The 19,032-nt window shown below is 45.8% G+C and overlaps 1 protein-coding gene across 1 annotated transcript; it reads left to right on the top strand.

Annotated features, from left to right (window-relative positions):
* The first annotated feature begins 1,087 nt into the window (after positions 1-1,087).
* mettl18 (methyltransferase 18, RPL3 N3-histidine) lies at positions 1,088-2,740 on the top strand. Its single transcript, XM_080197838.1, has one exon. It carries the CDS (start codon positions 1,125-1,127, stop codon positions 2,124-2,126), a length of 1,002 nt encoding a protein of 333 aa, XP_080053964.1. The 5' UTR covers positions 1,088-1,124; the 3' UTR covers positions 2,127-2,740.
* Positions 2,741-19,032: the final 16,292 nt, after the last annotated feature.

Here is a 19,032-nt window from a genome sequence, read left to right on the forward strand (position 1 = left end):
CACGTCTTTGGACACTAAGGGGCAGTTTAGCATGGCCAATCCACCCAACCTGTACATCTTTGGAGCGTAGGAGGAAACCGGAGCACCCGAAGGAAACCCACGCAGACACAGTGAGAACATACAAACTCCATAGGACAGTGCTCCAAGTCAGGAATCCAACCTGGGACCCTGGTGCTGTGAGAAGCAGCGCTAACCACGGTGCCACCTAAATTCTTGTGGAAGAGCTGCAACTGCTCCATTCATTGCAGGGACAGGAGGCCATTCAGCCCCTCAAATTTATTCCAGCATTCAGAGCAGATACACCTAACCCTCTATTCATCGGTGCAGCCTTCATTCTGAGAGGGTCTGTAATGTTTACTGAAGCCATTCAGTCAAACATACCGGAAACTCCCAATCAGTGAAGCTTCTGGCTGTGAGCTGTGGGCACAGGAAGATCCCACTCAACGAGCGGGAGGCCCCACCCTGCGGCCGGAGCTGGGATTGCAGGGCGCAGGCTGTCTTCCCATAGGCTGAGCGAAGGGGTTAAGGGGCGTGGTCGAAAAAATGTACAGAGCGGTCAACTGATTGGTCGAGGCGCGCTCGCGACCGCCCACTGGCTGAGGAAGGTCTGATTGGCTGAAATCAACTGAATGATGATTGGCTTAAAGGGAGAGTGTTCTGGCCGCTGATTGGCTAGACTGGAGCTACGGGCGAACACTGATTGGCTGAAGGGCGGGGAGACCGAGCCATGATTGGCCGGTAAGGAAGGGTCTAGAAGTGATCGCTGATTGGTTAAAGGGCAGAGCGGCGTTTGTGTTTGATTGGCTCATGGGGAATGGAACCAGTGCTGATTGGTTAAAAGGTGCAGGGAAGTGAACGGTGATTGGCTGAAGTTCCTTAACGGTGATTGGCTGATAATTCGCTGTGTCTGATTGGTTGTTAGACGGATGGTTTGAATGGTGATTGGCTGATAACGAACGGAATCGATTGGCTGACGGGCGGAGGGAGCTGAGCGGTGATTGATTGACAGGGATCGGGAGTGGGTGTCAATTGGCTGACAGCGCGAGGTGGGCGGGTTTTGCGCGGGGGTCAGAGGTCACTGGCGGAGGGCGGCTGGGAAGTGACGGTTATCCGGCGGCTCGAGCATGGAATTCAAATTCAACTTCGCGGCGGCCGGGCCGCCCGAGGAGCAAGGGGCCGAACGGCCGCCGGCTGAGGCTGGGCGCAGCTGTGCGGGGCTGAGGGAGCACCGGCTGGCCCAGGAGGAGCTGGAGAGGCGGCTGGAGGCTGGGCTGGTCGAGGAGCTGGAGGTGGGGGGCCCGCAGCCCATCCAAATCCGGCATCTGAATGTGTGGCTGCTGGAGCAGGCCCTGAACCAGGGGGCTGAGGCCGAGTCCCTGGACGAGGGGGCTGAGGCTGGGCTCAGGCTCTCTGGGGCCATTGCCTCCCACTCTGACCTGGTGCCTGGGGTCTATGAGGGTGGCCTGAAGATCTGGGAGTGCACCTTCGACCTGGCCGCCTACCTGAGCGCCGTCCTGCTGGCCGGCCTCCGGGTGCTGGACCTCGGCTGTGGGGCCGGGCTGCTGGGCATCTTTGCCCTGCGCAAGGGGGCAGCTGAGGTCCACTTCCAGGACTACAACGGGGCGGTGATCGAAGGGCTGACCCTCCCCAATGTGGCGCTGATGGAGGAAGACGAGCCGCCCCTGGATGGTGGTCAGCGGCCAGACGCCGACGACGGAGGAAGAGACGGTGAGCCGCCCGTCAAGCGGCGGAAATCCCCACCGTCGCCCCCGCCCCCTGAACCCGGCGTACTTTCCCGCTGCCGATTCTTCTCGGGGGACTGGTCTCGATTTGGCAAGGTCCACGGTGGCTCCTTCAAATACGATGTCATCCTGATGTCCGAGACTCTCTATAACCCCGATTACTACGGGGATTTGCACGACGTCCTCTGCAGCTTGCTGTCCCAGGATGGCACGGTCTACCTGGCCACTAAAACCCATTACTTTGGGGTGGGCGGTGGCATCCACCTGTTTGAGAGCCTTGTGAAACAGAAGAAGGTTTTCGACATCCAGACAGTCAAAGTGATCGATGACGGACTCCAGAGATGCATTGCAACAATGTCATTCAGGAAGGACAAACCTTCCTGATGGTTTTCTACAAAACCATTGTTACAGACGGTTAAACATGGGCACTCTTGACATTCTGTTCTCCAAAAACGAATGTTGAGGATTTTCTTTTAACTCAATGAGTCGCATTTCACGGGAAAATGCTTGTTAAAGGTATAAAGGATCGAGGAGTTACATCAATACAAAATGACTGAACTGTTTACACTGAAAGGGAGTTTATATAGCCTCTTATCATGACAAGATCTTCATCTTAGTCTGCTTTACTTAAAGTTATCAAACTTTTAGGAGCAAACAAAACTGTTCCAAGCACTTTGAAAGCAGTTAGCAGCCATCCTTTGGAGATTCTGTGTTGAATAGACCAAGTGTTTCCACACTTGCAAAGATAATTTAACATGGGCATTGACAGGCCAGGAAAGAAGACTTGGGCCTGTTTGGAATTGTAGTGAATTTTTGAAATTCTTAGTTGGAACAATATGGTCCAGGAGCTGCTAATGTGTCAGATTTCAGTGCTGAAAATTGTGCCAAAAATAGTTTATCTTGGAGGTCTTAACTAGTAATGGCATAAACTCTGAGGAAACAGTTATACTCTTTGTGCCTTCGGTTGTGTGCAATAAAAAAAACCACGTTGTGATGTTTATTTTTCAAGACCTGTTACTGCAATTTCATTTTCAGACGCTTTTGAGGAAGTTCACAGAATTGATCATAAAAACTCTGAGTGTTTTTTTTCTACCCTGTAACATGACGCTGGGACAAGTTGTAAAATTAACATTGATCTGTCAATCAGCGTTTTAGGTTAAGTCATACTTTTGTGTGTTAAGCACTTCACATAATTTCTTTGAAGTAACTTTTGGTGGCAAAACTAATCTGATTACTGCAGTTCAATTTTTAACTTCTAATGGAAGCATCTGAAATGGAAATATGCAACTACATCCACTTCAAAGAAGTTCCAAAATCTCCCAAGTTTTTGATTTCCAGCCTTCCTTAATATATATAATTCTTCTTGAAGAATATATATTTTATGGAATGAGTAACTTAATTTTCATTTGTGGGATGTGTCTTGTCACTGATACTTATTGCTCATGAACCTTGGGAAGGTTTCTTAGATACAACTGTGTGACTTGCTAGGCCACTGAGGGAAGGTGATGATATTGGTAATGTCATTGGATTGGTAATCAATGGTGCAGGCCCATGTCACCAAAGCAGTTGGTCTGTAGTCACATGTAGGCTGGACCCAGATAGGGATGGCAGATTTCCTTCCATAAAAGGTATTTGTGAATGGATTCTTCACAACAATGGTTAATAGCTATTAAGGAGCCTCATAACACCAGGTTAAAGTCCAGCAGGTTTATTTGGTATCACGAGCTTTTGGTGATGCCAAAAAAACCTGTTGGACTTTAACCTGGTATTGTGAGACTTCTTACTGTTTCCACTCCAGTCCAACGCTGGCATCTTCACATATAGCTACCATGGTCACTATTACTGGAATTTCACCTTCCAAGCCAGCTCTTTTAGCAATTCAAAGTCCTTCCTCTTAGTTGTTTGCCCCAGATCAATATATCTGTTTGAGTATTGGACAAATTATCTGGAAGAATCCCACTCTCTGGGTCTTAAGGTTCTGTCCAGCTGACAGAAGCGTCAACAGTTCTCTGGATTACTCTGGAGCTGCATGGTTTTTGGGTACTGGATTATAGAATTTACTGTTGTTGGTTGTTTGGTGCACATAGGAGTGTAATCAACAGGAGCGTAATGTTGAAGCCACTTTTTTGAAAAAGCCACACAAGTTACACCTTGTACAATAGGAGCACACAAGGAACACAAGTACACCCGATATGAATTGCTGTGATCTATCCAACGTGTCAAAGCCAGTCCTCACAACATGCTACATTTGTCATCTGAGGCTCCTGTTAGCTGCAGTGGGAACATACAGTACTTTTGGCACTGACATGTCGAGTGGCATTTACTGACCTTCAAATTGGATAGGACATTGTTAATTCTCTTGTCCAAGTTGCTTGAGCAGCCAAAGCACACGTGTCACATTTGAAGTAGAGTATTAATACATATCTTCCCCTGTCTGCTGCTGAAGGAAGGTCAGGTATGAAGCCTACTCAACGACGTTGAGCAGCTGGGTTTCTCATCAGCATCTTGTAAAACTCTGCTGGTGACACATCCTCACCAGTGCTGCGTTAGTCCTTGATTCAGTGCTTTCCTTTTTAAATCCAATTCCCTTCTCTGTTACTTGCAGGTCTTGTGGGGCAGTGAGCAGCATCCATGCCATTGAGCCATTAGTTCTGGGGTTGAGTCCCACTCCAATACTTGATAGCCACTGAAGGTGTGTTCCGTAACGCAGTTGAACGGATACCTTATTGACCTACAAATCGCTCCAACATATGGCAATGGTAGGCGATAAGATGGGAGGAGAAATCCCTGGAGTGACACCCTGCTAGCTAAAGCCTCTGACTGGTGAAGTGTTCCAGGGAAAACAAGCTACAGAAATAGGGGTAGGAATGTGTTCCATCTGCTTCATACCTCTAGATGCAAGAAACCAGTCTTCTTGCCCCTGAAAGGTACCAAGAGCCAGACAATTAGATGCTTCATTTCTGAAAACATATGGGATGCTAGAGCATATTAATACTATATTGTAGTCATGCTGTGGGAATGTCTTTAATTTCTACGTGCAGGTATACTTGCTCCAGGTATATGCATGGTGTTTACATAGGCATATAACAGGGTGGAGGAAGGAATGCCACTTTGCTGATTTTAATTGGCTTGCACTCAGCTTTGTACTTCGTAAGATGCAGCAAAACTTTTTAGAGGACATGAGCAAATGATGTATTCCAATACATGGAGATTTGATAGAGATGCTCAAAATCATGAGGGGGCTCAACAGAGGAGAGGGGGAAACTTCCCACTCTTAAAAGGATCAGGAATGCAAGGGCACAGATTTAAATGGATTTTCAAAAGAAGCAAACATGATGGGAGAGAAACCTTTTCCAGACAGTGAGTGATACAGGTCTGGAATGCACTGCCTGGAAGTGTGGTGGAGGCAGGTTCAATTGTGGCATGTAAGAGATGATTATTTGAATAGAAACAATAAGCAGGGGTATGGGGAAAAGGACAGGGGAATGGCAATAAGCCATAATGCTCATTTGGAGAGCCGTGCAGACACGAGGGCTGAATGGTCTATGCTGCAATAATTTTCTGATCCTAATGTAAAGGGAGAAGTTTGTATAAGGCCTGGTGTGGAACATGAAAACCATACTTTAATAATATCCAGATACATTGAAGCATTCCGAATGTTCACTTCTTTGTCTTGGTTACAATTTTCTCTGTGTCTCTTTGAAGTGATTTGGGGCATTTTTCTTCATTAAAGGTGCTACGTGAATGCAGGTTGTTTTAATTAGTTTGTGCCTTTCTCCCTCTGTTTTGCAGTCACCACTTAATTGATAATTGAATTATTGGTTTGTCTAATTGCTCCATAAGATATCTCTCTTTTAGTTGTCAGCTTTTAAGGTTAACAAAACATAACCTGTTTTCATCACTTTAACTTCTCATACCTTAGATGAGCCATGTGGCCCTTTAGGCCACTACCAAATAAATATCCCCTGTGTGACTTAATGATCAGATCTGAATGCAGGCAAAGTATGTGGCCAGACCAGATTTATTATACCATCTTCACCATTTGCAGCCTCAGATCTCCACTGTAATTGTAACAGCACCTTTCTAAACCAATGGCTTCTATCTCCGAGAAAGACAAGAGCAGTAGATACATGGGAACACCACCACTTGCAAGTTCACCTCCAAGCCACTCATCATCCTGACTTGGAAATGTATTGCTGTTCCTTCGTTGACATTGGGTCAAAATCCTGCAACTCCCTGCACTGTGAACTGCAGTAGAGCAAGATGGCAGCTCACCACCACCTTCCCAAGGACAATGTGGGGTGGGCAATAAAAACTAGCGAATGTGTCTAGCGAATGATGCTGATGTCATGGGAAAGGATAAAAAATTATCGCTCAGAACTATGTTTGCTTTGATAATTTTTCCACTCTGCAATGACTGGACATTACAAGCGCTGAATTTACTATTGATCCCAAATCCTCACGGCTGCTCAACTCCCAATCAGTGAGCAAATGTCTCTCCCCTCCCCCAGCTCCTCTTTTAGTTTCCCACATTGATGTCCACCGATCATATTTCTGCTCACTTGTAAACTTTGAAGTCATTCTAGTTCATTAACTACTTCATTAGACTGGACTGTTGCCTCACCTGGCCCTAGTATTGTTTCACCTGCAGGTTTGACAACTGCCATTAAGAGTCAAATCCAGATCATTTATATAGATTAAAAACATTAGGAACACTGGTACCAATTACACTGTCAGTGCACTCAATCCAGCTCCCTCAGCTGACATCGTGAAATAGGAGCTGCTGTAAATGTGTCAATTTGCTGTAATTTATAGATCCAGCCAAGTACGGTTAACAGCGAAACATTCTTCACTGCAGCTGCTAATTAAAGTTGTATCTTGCTGAGATGTGAGGAACTAGTTTTATTCAAGGGTTTTATCCAGAAATGTAATATTGTTTGTATTTGCACTTAATGCCAATGGGTGCCAATGCTAAAGGTTGCAATCGTACACCCCAATCAGCAGAGTGGAAAGTCATATCCAGATGGCAATGAAGTTCTCCCCCTAGGGCTGGCCATTATTTATGTCCCAGCCAGCATCTTTGTCTTCTGTTCTCTGCCCAAAGGCAGGTCCAACCCACAGCGCAGCAATCCCCCTGTGGGTAAGGCAAGGAGACAGGTCCCAAATTCATGTCTGCTGGGAACAGGGATTGAATCCTGTGCTGTCGGCACTGATCTGATCCAGACAAGCCACTGGACTGCTCAGCCACCCCCAGCGGAGTCCTAGTTGCTGTAGCCACATACACATTCACATACATGTAGCCTGGCGCTACGGACATGACTGGTAGACGGTCTAATTTTCTGTCCATGATGTGGCTGACGAAGAATCTCTCCTGCTCTTACTGCCTGACATTGCCGTGTGTTACAAGCTGATATGCAACATGTTTCATGCTGTGAACGTACCTTCCCTGGCCATCAAGAGGGATTCAAACATAGAGCTTCAGACTTCAGGGTCATCACCCACTGTGCAATGGGACATCCTGGTAGCACCTAACAGCAGATTATCTGACCATTCATAGAACCCCTACAATGCAGAAGAGGCCATTCATCCCATCAAGTCTGCATCGATTCTCTGACAGAGAATCTTATCCAGGCCCTCTCCCCTGCCCTATCCCCGTAACCCCACACATTCCCCACAGCTAAATATCTAACCTACGCATCTTGAGACACTAAGGGACAATTTTGCATAGGCAATCCAGGTAACCTACACATCTTTGGACTGTGGGAGGAAACCAGAGGAAATGCCTGCAGACATGGGGAGAATGTGCAAACTTTGTACAGGCAGTGACCTAAGCCAGGTATTGAACCCAGGTCCCTGGTGCTGTGAGGCAGCAGTGCTCACCATTGTGTCACCATGCCGCCCCAATTATCAAACTGCTGTCTGTGAATTTTGCTGTGTTCAAAGTGGTTGCTGCGTTTCACTACATTCCTAGCAGTAGCTGCACTTCGCAGATCTTCATTAGCTTCATAGTGGACATCCTGAGGTGCTACATAAATGCCAGTTATTTTTCTGACCTAAGCATTGCATGGTATCGAAATGGAGTTGCCATTCAGTTGAATAGTCACTCCAGGGACTTCTTGCCCAGAGGCAGAAGCTAACAATAGAAAAGAGGTTATTTTTAGCATTTGATTCCCATGATATTTAATTAGAAAATGTAAGTGGTTTAATAATTTCTGTCAGGGTTGAATATCTCCAAAAGATTTGAGCCATGAAAAAAGTGGTCCTAAATAGAAATGAACTGCGTTGTCCATTCTGTTTCCCTGTGGGGTTGCAGTAGCAATGTCCAAAATGTATTTGTATTTTGTTGTATTTTAACCAACATTTTTTCCTAAGTTATAGAAATATCTTACATATGGCTCTCTAATGCATTTAGCTATGTTTAATACCACAGAAACCTACAAACTTTACACAGCATACAGTAAAAAGAATGTTGGGAGCCTTCAATTTTGTATCTTATTCGTTTAGTCAAAGGCTCTACAGTGTTTACATAGAAATGTGCTGATGATAGGGGGAAGTAAAGGCGTCCAAAGCCTGCTGAGGTGCTGAGAGATTAATATGAATTTAAATATCTAAAGTGCGAGGTTTTCTAACCCGACGGTGGTAGCTAGTATCTGGTCAAACATTTTATAGTCCTTCATCAACAGAATCCACATCGCTGGGGATTTAAAACCTCACCTTGGGGGATAAACCAGCTCCTTGCACTGACTGCCATGTCCCTCTGGATGGCTGGTTACCATGAGGTGAACTTCATTTGATGATAAAGGGTCTCCAGACTCAAAATGTTGGCTCTATTCTCTCTCCGCAGGTGCTTTGATTTCATTTGATTTATTATTGTCACATGTATTAACATGTAGTGAAAAGTTTTTCTTGCACGCTATACAGACAAAGCACACTGTTCATAGAGAAGGAAACGAGAGAGTGCAGAATCTAGTGTTATAGTCATTGTTCAGATGTAGAGAAAGATCAACTTAATGCGAAGTGAGTCCAGTCAAAAGTCTGACGGCAGCAGGGAAGAAGCTGTCCTTGAGTCGGTTGTTACATGACCTCAAACTTTTACATCTTTTTCCTGACAACAGAAGGTGGCAGGGAGAATGTCCGGAGTGTATGGGGTCCTTAATTATGCTGGCTGCTTTGCTGAGTCAGTGGTCAGTGTAGACAGAGTCATTGGATGGGAGGCTGGTTTGTGTGATGGATTCACGATCTTTTGTACTCCCTTGCTGTCAGACCTGCTGAGATTTTCCAGCATTTTCTGTTTTTATTTCAAACTGCAACATCCGCTGTATTTTGCCTTTGTTTGCAGAACGTCCAGCTCTGCATCACTGAATTCACTTGCCTCAGGTATACAACCTGCTCCTTATCAACAGTCACTTTTACATTGATAGGCACCCAAATCAGGACAGTAAAACTGTTGATCCACACTATAAAGGGCAACCAGAAACTTGGACATGGACCGAGTGGCCACGTGATGACATGGCTACTTAAAGGGCCACGTGTCAGAAGGGCAGGCATTTACCCCAGAGCGCGGGCAGAGTGGAAGCATGTAAAAATGGTTCAGGGTGTTGAATAAACTATTGCTGTTATCAGTCCTCGGTCGCCAGTCATTGGAACTCAGCACTGCCACACCGGACAAATCCAAGAATGCCAGATTTCAAATGATCACAATAATTTAGAAAAGGGTGCTGATTGGTTGGCAGGTCAATTCTGATTGGTTGAGGCATTGCCATGCTGTGTTTGCCCTGATGAGCTCGAAATGAAAAGCTTCAGCAACACGGGCGGGATATTCCTGCCGCGTTCGCCCAAAGCTGGGAAGTCCTTCCCAAGGTCAACGGACGTTTCCATAGTGCATGTCCCGCCCACTATGATTCCCGTGGTAGGCGGTATGGGAAAATTCCACCCCATGTTTCTCTTTTTAGCAACATTCAAATATTCCTACCTACAAAAGGTGGTAAAGATCGGAACTCTCTTCCACAAATGGGAATTGATACTGGATCTTATTGAAACTTACAGGATACTGCGAGACCTGGATAGAGTGGCCGTGGAGAGGATGTTTCCACTAGTAGGAAAAACTAGAACCAGAGGGCACAACCTCAGGCTAAAGGGACAATCCTTTAAAACAGAGATGAGGAGGAATTTCTTCAAACAGAGAGTGGTGAATCTGTGGAACTCTTTGCTGCAGAAGGCTGTGGAGGCCAGATCATTGTGTATCTTTAAACCAGAGATAGATAGGTTCTTGATTAATAGGGGGGGGTTAGGGGTTAGGGGGAAAAGGCAGGAGAATGGGGATGAGAAAAATATCAGCCATGAGTGAATGGCGGGGCAGTCTTGATAGGCTGAGTGGTCTAATTCTGCTCTTGTGTCCTATGGTCTTAGGGTCTAATTGTTAATTTTATATCTGAGAGCTATAGATTTTTGTTAACCAACAGGGATAAAGGTGGGTATTTGGAGTTAGTTAGCAGCAGAACAACCACAAGCTCGGTGAAGAGCAGAACAATATTCACGGGACTAAGATGGCCTCCTTGTGCTCCTGTGATGCAGAAGAAAATGACTCCTAGATGCTGTTGCAAAAATCCAACCCGTCCACCTGTTCCCCTCAGCAAAAGAACCCTGTGGTGTGGGGACAGGCGTAGGAAGTTACAAAGGAAAAGGAGGAGGCCATTCAGCCCTGTAGCCTGTTCTGTCATTCAATGAGATCTGTAGGCTTCTCCTTCATGCTCTTCCCTGTCAACGTCACATTTAACATTTTCAATTGAACCCCCAGCCTCAACAGCCTTTAGGAGGGTGAGGGTTTGTGTGAGGAAGTGTTCCCTGACGCCACCCATGAACAACATGACTCGAATTTTAAAGTTATGCCCTCAGGTCCGGGATTCTCCCACCAGAGGAAGTAGGATAGAGAGAAATTATCAGAACCTTTAATCATCTTAAATATCCGAAGTAGCTCACCCTTTAATCTTCCCCACTCGAGGCAAAATAAACCGAATCAATGCAAACTATCCTCAAAATTTGACTAACATAATTAATTGCAGTTAAACTGTGCTTCCTCTGTTTGGAATGCTAATGATGTATAAAGGAGCATTGATCCTTGGGGTACACTGTTTCCAACCCGTATCTAATCTGATCAGCACAGTGGCACAGTGGTTAGCACTGCTGCCTCACAGTGCCAGGGACCCACGTTCAATTCCCGTGCTTGGGTTACTGTCTATGTGGAGTCTGCATGTTCTCCCCATGTCTGCATGGGTTTCCTCCAGTGCCCCGATTTCCTCTCAAAGTCCGAAGGATGTGCCGGTTAGGTGCATTGGCTGTGTTAAATTCTCCTTCAATGTATCCGAACAGGTGCCAGGGTGTGGCGACTAGGGGATTTTCACAGTATTGCAGTGTTAATGTATGCCCACTTGTGACACTAATAAATAAGCTTTTAAAAAATGTTTGAAAACTTAAACACTTACGACCTTAATTTTGTCCTGTTGTCCGTCATCCAACTTTCTCTCACTGCTTCTACATTCTCTTTTATATCACATTCCTGTCTTTATCAAACCAGTCTCCAGTGAGACAACCCAATACAATAGCTTCTGAATCTTCATACACACTAAATGTGTCGCATTCCCTCTATATAGCCAATCAGCCACTTCTTTAAAGGAAGACCATTTCAAATTTGTCAACTATAGAAAGCATCCCTTCTGGTCGTATCACAGTTTGGTATGGGCTCCTGCTCTGACCAAGACCACAAGGAACTACAAAGGGTTGTGAATGTAGCCTGTTCCATCATGCAAACCAGCCTCCCATCCGTTGACTCTGTCTACACTTCCCGCTTTTTCGGAAAAGCAGCCAGCATAATCAAGGACCCCACGCACCCCAGACATTATCTCTTTCACTTTCTTCTGTCGGGAAAAAGGTACAAAAGCCTGAGGTCACGTACCAGCGGACTCAAGAACTTCTTCCCTGCTGCCATCAGACTTTTGAATGGACCTACCTCGCATTAAGTTGATCTTTTTCTACACCCTAGCTATGAATGTAACATTGTATTCTGCACCCTCTCCTTTACTTCTCCCTGATGTACTCTATGAACAGTATGCTTTGTCTGTATAACCCACAAGAAACAATACTTTTCACTCTACATGTGACAATAATAAATCAAATCAAATCAAATCCAAATTTCCTTGCAGAATCCCTGCTCTAGATCACACTCTGGGATTCTATGCATTTGCAACAACTCATGTCACACTGCAGTGTCTATAGGTATCATAGAATCTCTACAGTGCAGTAAGAGGTCATTCGGCCCATTAAATCTGCACCGATTCTCCACAAGACCATCCCACCCAGGCCCTTTCCTCTGCCCTATCCCCATAACCCCGTGCATTTACCATGGCCAATCCACCACACCTGCACATCCTGTGTAAGGTTTATCTTTCTTTCTCTTGACTGAACAAGGTCACCAGTCCGACAACACGATTTACATTAAGATAAAAGCAAAATACTGCGGATGTCGGAATTTGAAACAAAAACAGAACATGGGTTGAGAAACTGTGGTCAGATATTGTTACCTGCTCCTTCACAAGATTTGACTCTGGTTCATGTTGTGAAAATTTCTGCCAGTAGGTGGCTTCCAAGAGCTTTATAAAGTTGCATGGATCAATTATACAGTGAACATCCCCATCTGGTGGCAGAGATTTGCCATGACAGACAAAATGGTTTAAAAACTGAATCAGGGAAGACCATTCACCTGAAGTGCTTCCCTCTTTCCTCTGCCCGACCTGCTGAGTACGTGCTGCATTTTCTGTTTGTTTCTGCAGATTTCCAGCACCTGCAGTATTTTTCTTTTGCAGCAGGGCTGTCAGAATCTGTTGATAGAAAAGAGAGGTTAACGGTTTGAGTCTAGACCCTTCACAAGAATACAATCAGCATCTTGGGCAGGAAGAGCAGGGGAGAGGGTTTAATTGAGGTCATAAGTGCTGATCAGCTTGGAAAAGGCTTGGAAATAGTGCACCCAAAGGACCAGCGCTCCTCTCTACAGAGTTTGCACCCAAGTAGAGGAAGATCTTTTAAAGACCCAACACCAAGCAAATCAGTCTCACAACACCTGGTTAAAATGCGAGCAGTGCTCCGAAAGCTCGTGATTCCAAATAAACCTGTTGGACTTTAACCTGGTGTTGTGAGACTTCTTGCTGTGCCCACCCCCCAGTCCAACGCCGGCATCTCCACATAGTAAAGCAAACGACATCTTATTGTGAGAGTCTACAAACTAAACAAGATGCTTTCGGAGAGTAGTTTTCAGGTACATAGAAAAGCAGAATATTACAAAGCGCTGGAAATCAGGAATAAAAAAAAGCAGAAAATGCTGGAAATATTCAGCAGCCTCTAGGAAGCGAGAAAAACGTAACATCTCAGACTTTGTCAGAATCAGAATGAGAGATTGTACAATTTTTAAGCAGGTCCAGATCCTGGGAGAGGGAGAGGCCTTTGATAGATAGAGTGGGGGGCAGGAGTGGGTAAATGATAAGATGGACAATATCTGAGCAATAGTAATACAAGTGATTTTGATTTGATTTATTGTTGTCACAGGTATTGGGATACGGTGAAAAGTATTGTTTCTTGCGTACGATACAGATAAAACATACTGTTCATAGAGTACATAGCGGAGAAGGAAAGGAGAGGGTGCAGAATGTAGCGTTACGGTCATAGCTAGGGTGTAGGGAAAGAGGTAGGTCCATTCAAAACTTTGACAGCAGCAGGGAAGAAGCTGTTCTTGAATTGGTTGGGACATGACCCCAGACTTTTGTATCTTTCTCCTGACACAAGAAGATGGAAGAGAGAATGTTTGGGGTGTGTGGGGTCCTTGATTATGTTGGCTGCTTTTCTGAGGTGTAATTGTGCTGTAATGTGATGGAGTAAATGGTTCATTCATTAGTCACAAGTAGGCTTACATTAACGCTGCAATAAAGCTACTGTGAAAATCCTCTAGTCGTCACACTCCGGTACCTGTTCGGGTACACTGAGGGAGAATTTAGCATGGCCAATGCACTTAACCAGATGTCTTTCAAACTGCGGGAGGAAACCGGAGCACCTGGAGGAAACCCATGCAGATACGGGGAGAATGTGCAAATTCCGCACAGACAGTGACCCAAGCCAGGAATCGAACTGCTAACCACTGTTCTATTATGTTAACCCAGTTTTCCCTCCACAGATGCTGTCAGACCCGCTGAGAGGCTGACACGGTGGCACAGTGGTTAGCACTGCTGCCTCACAGCGTCAGGGACCCGGGTTCGATTCCTGGCTTGGGTCACTGTCTGTGTGCAGAGTCTGCACGTTCCCCCCGTGTCTGTGTGGGTTTCCTCCGGGTGCTCCGGTTTCCTCCCACAGTCTGAAAGACGTGCTGGTTAGGGTGCATCAGCCGTGCTACATTCTCCCTCAGTGTATCTGAACCGGCGCTGGAGCGTGGTGACTTGGGGATTTTCACAGTAACTTCATTGCAGTGTTAATATCAGCCTACTTGCAACACTAATAAATAAAAAAAAAGAAAAATCCAATGCTTTCTGTTTGTGTTCCAATTTACCTACATGATGTTGCCAATGCTCCCCAATAGGCTATTGCTCTTTGCAAAAGGCCATAAGACATGGGAGCAGAATTAGGCCACTCGGCCCATTGAGTCTGCTTTGCCATTTAATCCTGGTTGATATTTTTCTCATCCCCATTCTCCTGCCTTTTCCCCATAACCCCTGATCCCCTTATTAATCAAGAACCTATCTATCTCTGTCTTAAAGACACTCAATGACCCGACCTCCACAGCCTTCTGTGGCAAAGAGTTCCACACATTCCCCACTCTCTGGCAGAAGAAATTCCTCCTCATCTCTGTTTTAAAGGGTCGTCCCTTTAGCCTGAGGTTCTGCCCTCTGGTCCTAGTTTTTCCTACTAGTGGAAACATCCTCTGCATGTCCACTCTATCCAGGCCTGGCAGTATCCTGTAAGTTTCCATAAGATCCCCCCCCCCCCTCATCCTTCTAAGCTCCATCTATTGCAGACCCAGAGTCGTCGACCATTCCTCATCCGACAAGTTCTTCATTCCAGGGATCATTCTTGTGAACTCCCTCTAGGCCCTTTCCAAGGCCGGCACACGAAAGCGTGAGGACTGACGATTGGCAGAGGTTTGTGGGTTTGGTGCCTGGTGGCTTGGATGGGAAGACAACTTTTGAGCTTTTCTCAGTGTGGAGAGTTGCACGTTCTGCATTTGAGTTGCTCCCCTTCCCTTCCCAATCCCCTGAAGGTGAACACGAAGGAGCTCAGGCAAAGTACACCGTCTGTTCCTGAGCCGCTTTTCAATTGCATCCGGCTCCTGCTCATTGCTGAACCTCTGTCTTCAATTATTACCTCGAGTGGCTGAATGACCACCTGCTGTGACCCTTGATGCCAACGGCAAAATAGTTGAGGGCCTTTAAAATTTCCTTCATTAGGCCAGAATATAAAAAGATTATGATGAAAGGGTCGCTGCTTTTTTTTATATGTCACAATATATCACAGGCTCGTTAAAATCCAAATCAGCAAAAGGAAAGTATTCGGCCCAATCAGCTCTGCTGTTGTTTGGAGTGTTCCTGAATTTAAACGTGAGCTCAGAACGGGAAAAGGAAGAGAAAGTCCCAGGTGGGAAAATCCCAGGCCATTTGGCCCAACTGCTCCATCCTGGCATTTATGCTCCGCACCACCTCCACCCACTCCTGCACCTCTCACCCAATCAGCATTCCCTTCTGTTCCTTTTCTCCCCCATTTGTTTGTCCAGCTTTCCTTTAAATTATCGAGGGTGGCACAGTGGGTTAGCACTGCTGCTTCACAGTGCCAGGGACCCGGGTTCAATTCCGGCCTGGGGGTCTCTGTCTGTGTGGAGTTTGCGCATTCTCCCCGTGTCTGCGTGGGTTTCCTCCGAGTGCTCCGATTTCCTCCCACAGTCCAAAGATATGTGGGTTAGGTTGATTGGCCGTGCTAAAATTGACTGTGGCGACAAGGAGATTAGCAGGATAAATATGTAAGGGAATAGGATCTGGATGGGATTGTGGTCAGTGATGGGTCGAATGGCCTCCTTCTGTACTATAGGAATTCTATCAACGTTATTCACCCCAACCACTCACTGTGGTAGTGAGTTCCACATTCTCGTCACTCTCTGGATCAAGATGTTTCTCCTGAATTCCCTATTAGGTTTAATACTGACTGTTTTCTAACTGTCACCCCTGATTCTGGCCTCTCCCACATGTGGGAGCATCTCATCTACATCTGGACAATCAAACACCTCCCGTGGTGCGCCTCTTTTGAATGAACCAAAAACATGGAGGGGGGGGGGGTCATCATTTCCCTGGTGCCTTCTCCTTGGCAACTCCTTGACTAATCAGAGTCAACTTGCCAACCAATCGGCACCCTCTCCTCGTGCAGTCCAGATTGCCGCTCCCTTTGAAATTTGGTACTGTTCTGTCTGTCCTGATGAGTAAGAGATAAAAAGCTTCAACAGCACATCTCTTTTTTTCCAGCAATGTTCAACATTCAAGACGTGGAAGCTATTGAGAGGGTGCCGAGGAGAGTTACAAGGATGTTGCTTGGATTGGGTGGCATGCCTTATGAGGATAGGTTGAGGGAGCTCGGTCTTCCCTCCCTGGAGAGACAAAGGATGAGAGGTGACCTGATGGGGGTTTATAAAATGTTGAGAGGTATAAATCGGGTGGATTCTCAGAGGCTATTTCCCAGGGCTGAAATGGTCACTACGAGAGGACACAGGTTTAAGGTGCTGGGGAGCAGGTACAGAGGAGATGTCAGGGGTAAGTTTTTCACTTAGAGGGTGGTGAGTGAATGGAATCGGCTGCCGTCAGTGGTGGTAGAGGTGAACTCGTTGGGGTCTTTTAAGAGACTTCTGGATGAGTACATGGGATTTAATGGAATTGAGGGTTATAGATAGGCCTGGTAGGTATGGATATGATCAGCGCAACTTGTGGGCTGAAGGGCCTGTTTGTGCTGTAGTTTTCTATGTGTAACACCTGTGCTACGAAGCTGCTATTCTTAAAGACTTGTATGTGGCCACCTAGCATTCCCTTCTCTAGAGAGAGGAGTCACACTAACCCTGGAAGCACAGTGGCACAGAGGTTAGCACTGCTGCCTCAGAGCGCCAGGGAACCGGGTTCGATTCCAGCCTTGGATGACTGTCTAAATGGAGTCTGCACATTCTCCCCGTGTCTGCATGGGTTTCTTCCGGTTGCTCTGGTTTCCTCCCACACTCCAAAGATGTGCACGTTAGGTGGATTGGTCATGATAAATTGCCCCTTAATGTCAGGGGGAATTAGTAGGGTAAATATATGGGGTTACGGGAATATGGCCTGGGTGGGATTGTGGTTAGTGCAGGCTCAGTGGGCTGAATGGCCTCCTTCTGTAGGGCTGGGATTCTAGGACTATAACCGTTATAAACTGTCAGCTATCTATTATTCTAATGTTTTTTGTACTTTCTGCATTGCTTCTTAATATTATTTTTATGATATGTAAACCAGAGCTATGCATTCCAAAGAATGAAGGTTAAATCAAGCCCTACACAATCCTTATGGTTTTATCAGCTCTATTCAAATTATCGTACCCGGTCTGTGATTTAATGGACTTCATTCCAGTATCTCCAGTAAGTTGAGATGGAAGTATCATTCCTCTCTGCCTGTTTAAAACCATCAATTGTTCTATCCCCTTCTTCATAGAATCCCTACAGTGCAGAAGGAGGCCATTCAGCCCATCGAGTCCACAATGACTCTCTAATAGAGTATCTTATCCAGGCCCTCTCCCCAGTCCTGTCCCTCTAAATTTACCACAACCAATCACAACATGGGACACTATGGGACGATATCGCATGGCTAATCCTCCATGGCCTGAACGTCTTGGGCCAGACACTCGGCGGGGGGGGGTGGAATTTAGCCTGGCCAATCTACCTAACCTGCACATCTTTGGACTCCCCATAAATACATGTATCCAATTCGCCTCAACTGCCCCGTGTGGCAGTAAGCTCCCCGCTTTAACCGCTCTCTGGGTAAAGAATTCCCTCTTCACTTTATTAATGACATTTTTAAATGTCATTAATAAAGCCCCAGTTTTGGGACTCCTCCACCCCCTTCCCCCCACCAGTCCCTTAGCCAAGGTGAGCCCGGAATTTGTGTTGTAGAACTGGATCATAATTTGACATTAGCAGGCGCACTTTCTAGCTGGTGCCACTGGGTAGCAACAGGGAATAACAGCCACAATTTTTTCTCATTTGTTTGGCCAGGATCCGCAGAGGGCAAGTGTAACATCCTCATAATTAGAATAATCTCTGTTGACACAGACGAGGGGATTGAAATTAAAACCTTCCACGTGGCTCAGAACCATTGGACAACTGATGTATTAATTTTGATGCATGAATCATTGATACCTTCAAGGTTAATCCTTCGTAACTCACGGGCAAGAGCAGATCTCGGAGAAGGTGACATACTATTTTAGTCGGAGCTTTGCGATTGACAACTTCTGTGCGTTTAATTATAGCCGCACTCATTTAAATGAAATTAAGGTTAGGCAAGTGCAAAGCACAGGGATAATTCATTGACATAAACAACTGCCGCAGTCAAATTTATATCTACAAAATGCCACTGAGTGGCATTAGAGCTTTCCTTGCCTGGATATGAATTTATTTCCTGTGCAACATGAACTGAGCTGCATGATGAGCTGAAGTAACTCAGTAAATTGACATCACAGCAAAGTACGGTCTGTTATTCACTAATGTTTATACCAACATAAAGTTCACTTGAATTTTAACTGGGAATTTGGTAGCAGTCAGCAGGTAATTGAGGACTCGGACACTTTTTTTGGCAGAAACTTGCATGGATTTAACTCATCGTTTCTTGGTCAGTGAGATTGGTTGATGTGGGGAGAGATTGGCATGGGTGGGGGGTTGGGGGGGGAGGCGGGGGAGGGGGGGCTAAACAAGGAGGCGTGTCATTGTCACGCAAACCAGTCAATCATCAGCAAACACGCAGATTGTGCAATCCATCATGCAAACCAACCTCCCATCCATAAAGCACCTTTTCCTATGGTAATGCTGGCGGTTACTGTGCTGAAGGTGCTATGTAAATGCAAGTGGCCATTGTCTCTGTCTCCTTCTCCAGGACTTCACAACCTTTCTGTCCAGCTCTATCTTTGGAATCCCTTCTCATCTTTATCAGGCCTCCCTAGATTTACTGTTCAGGATCCATGTTTTCCTTTAGTTCATTTGTGAGAC

This window comes from Carcharhinus amblyrhynchos, chromosome 10 (genome assembly GCF_965287045.1).
Source record: "Carcharhinus amblyrhynchos chromosome 10, sCarAmb.v2.hapA, whole genome shotgun sequence".
Lineage (NCBI taxonomy): Eukaryota > Metazoa > Chordata > Chondrichthyes > Carcharhiniformes > Carcharhinidae > Carcharhinus > Carcharhinus amblyrhynchos.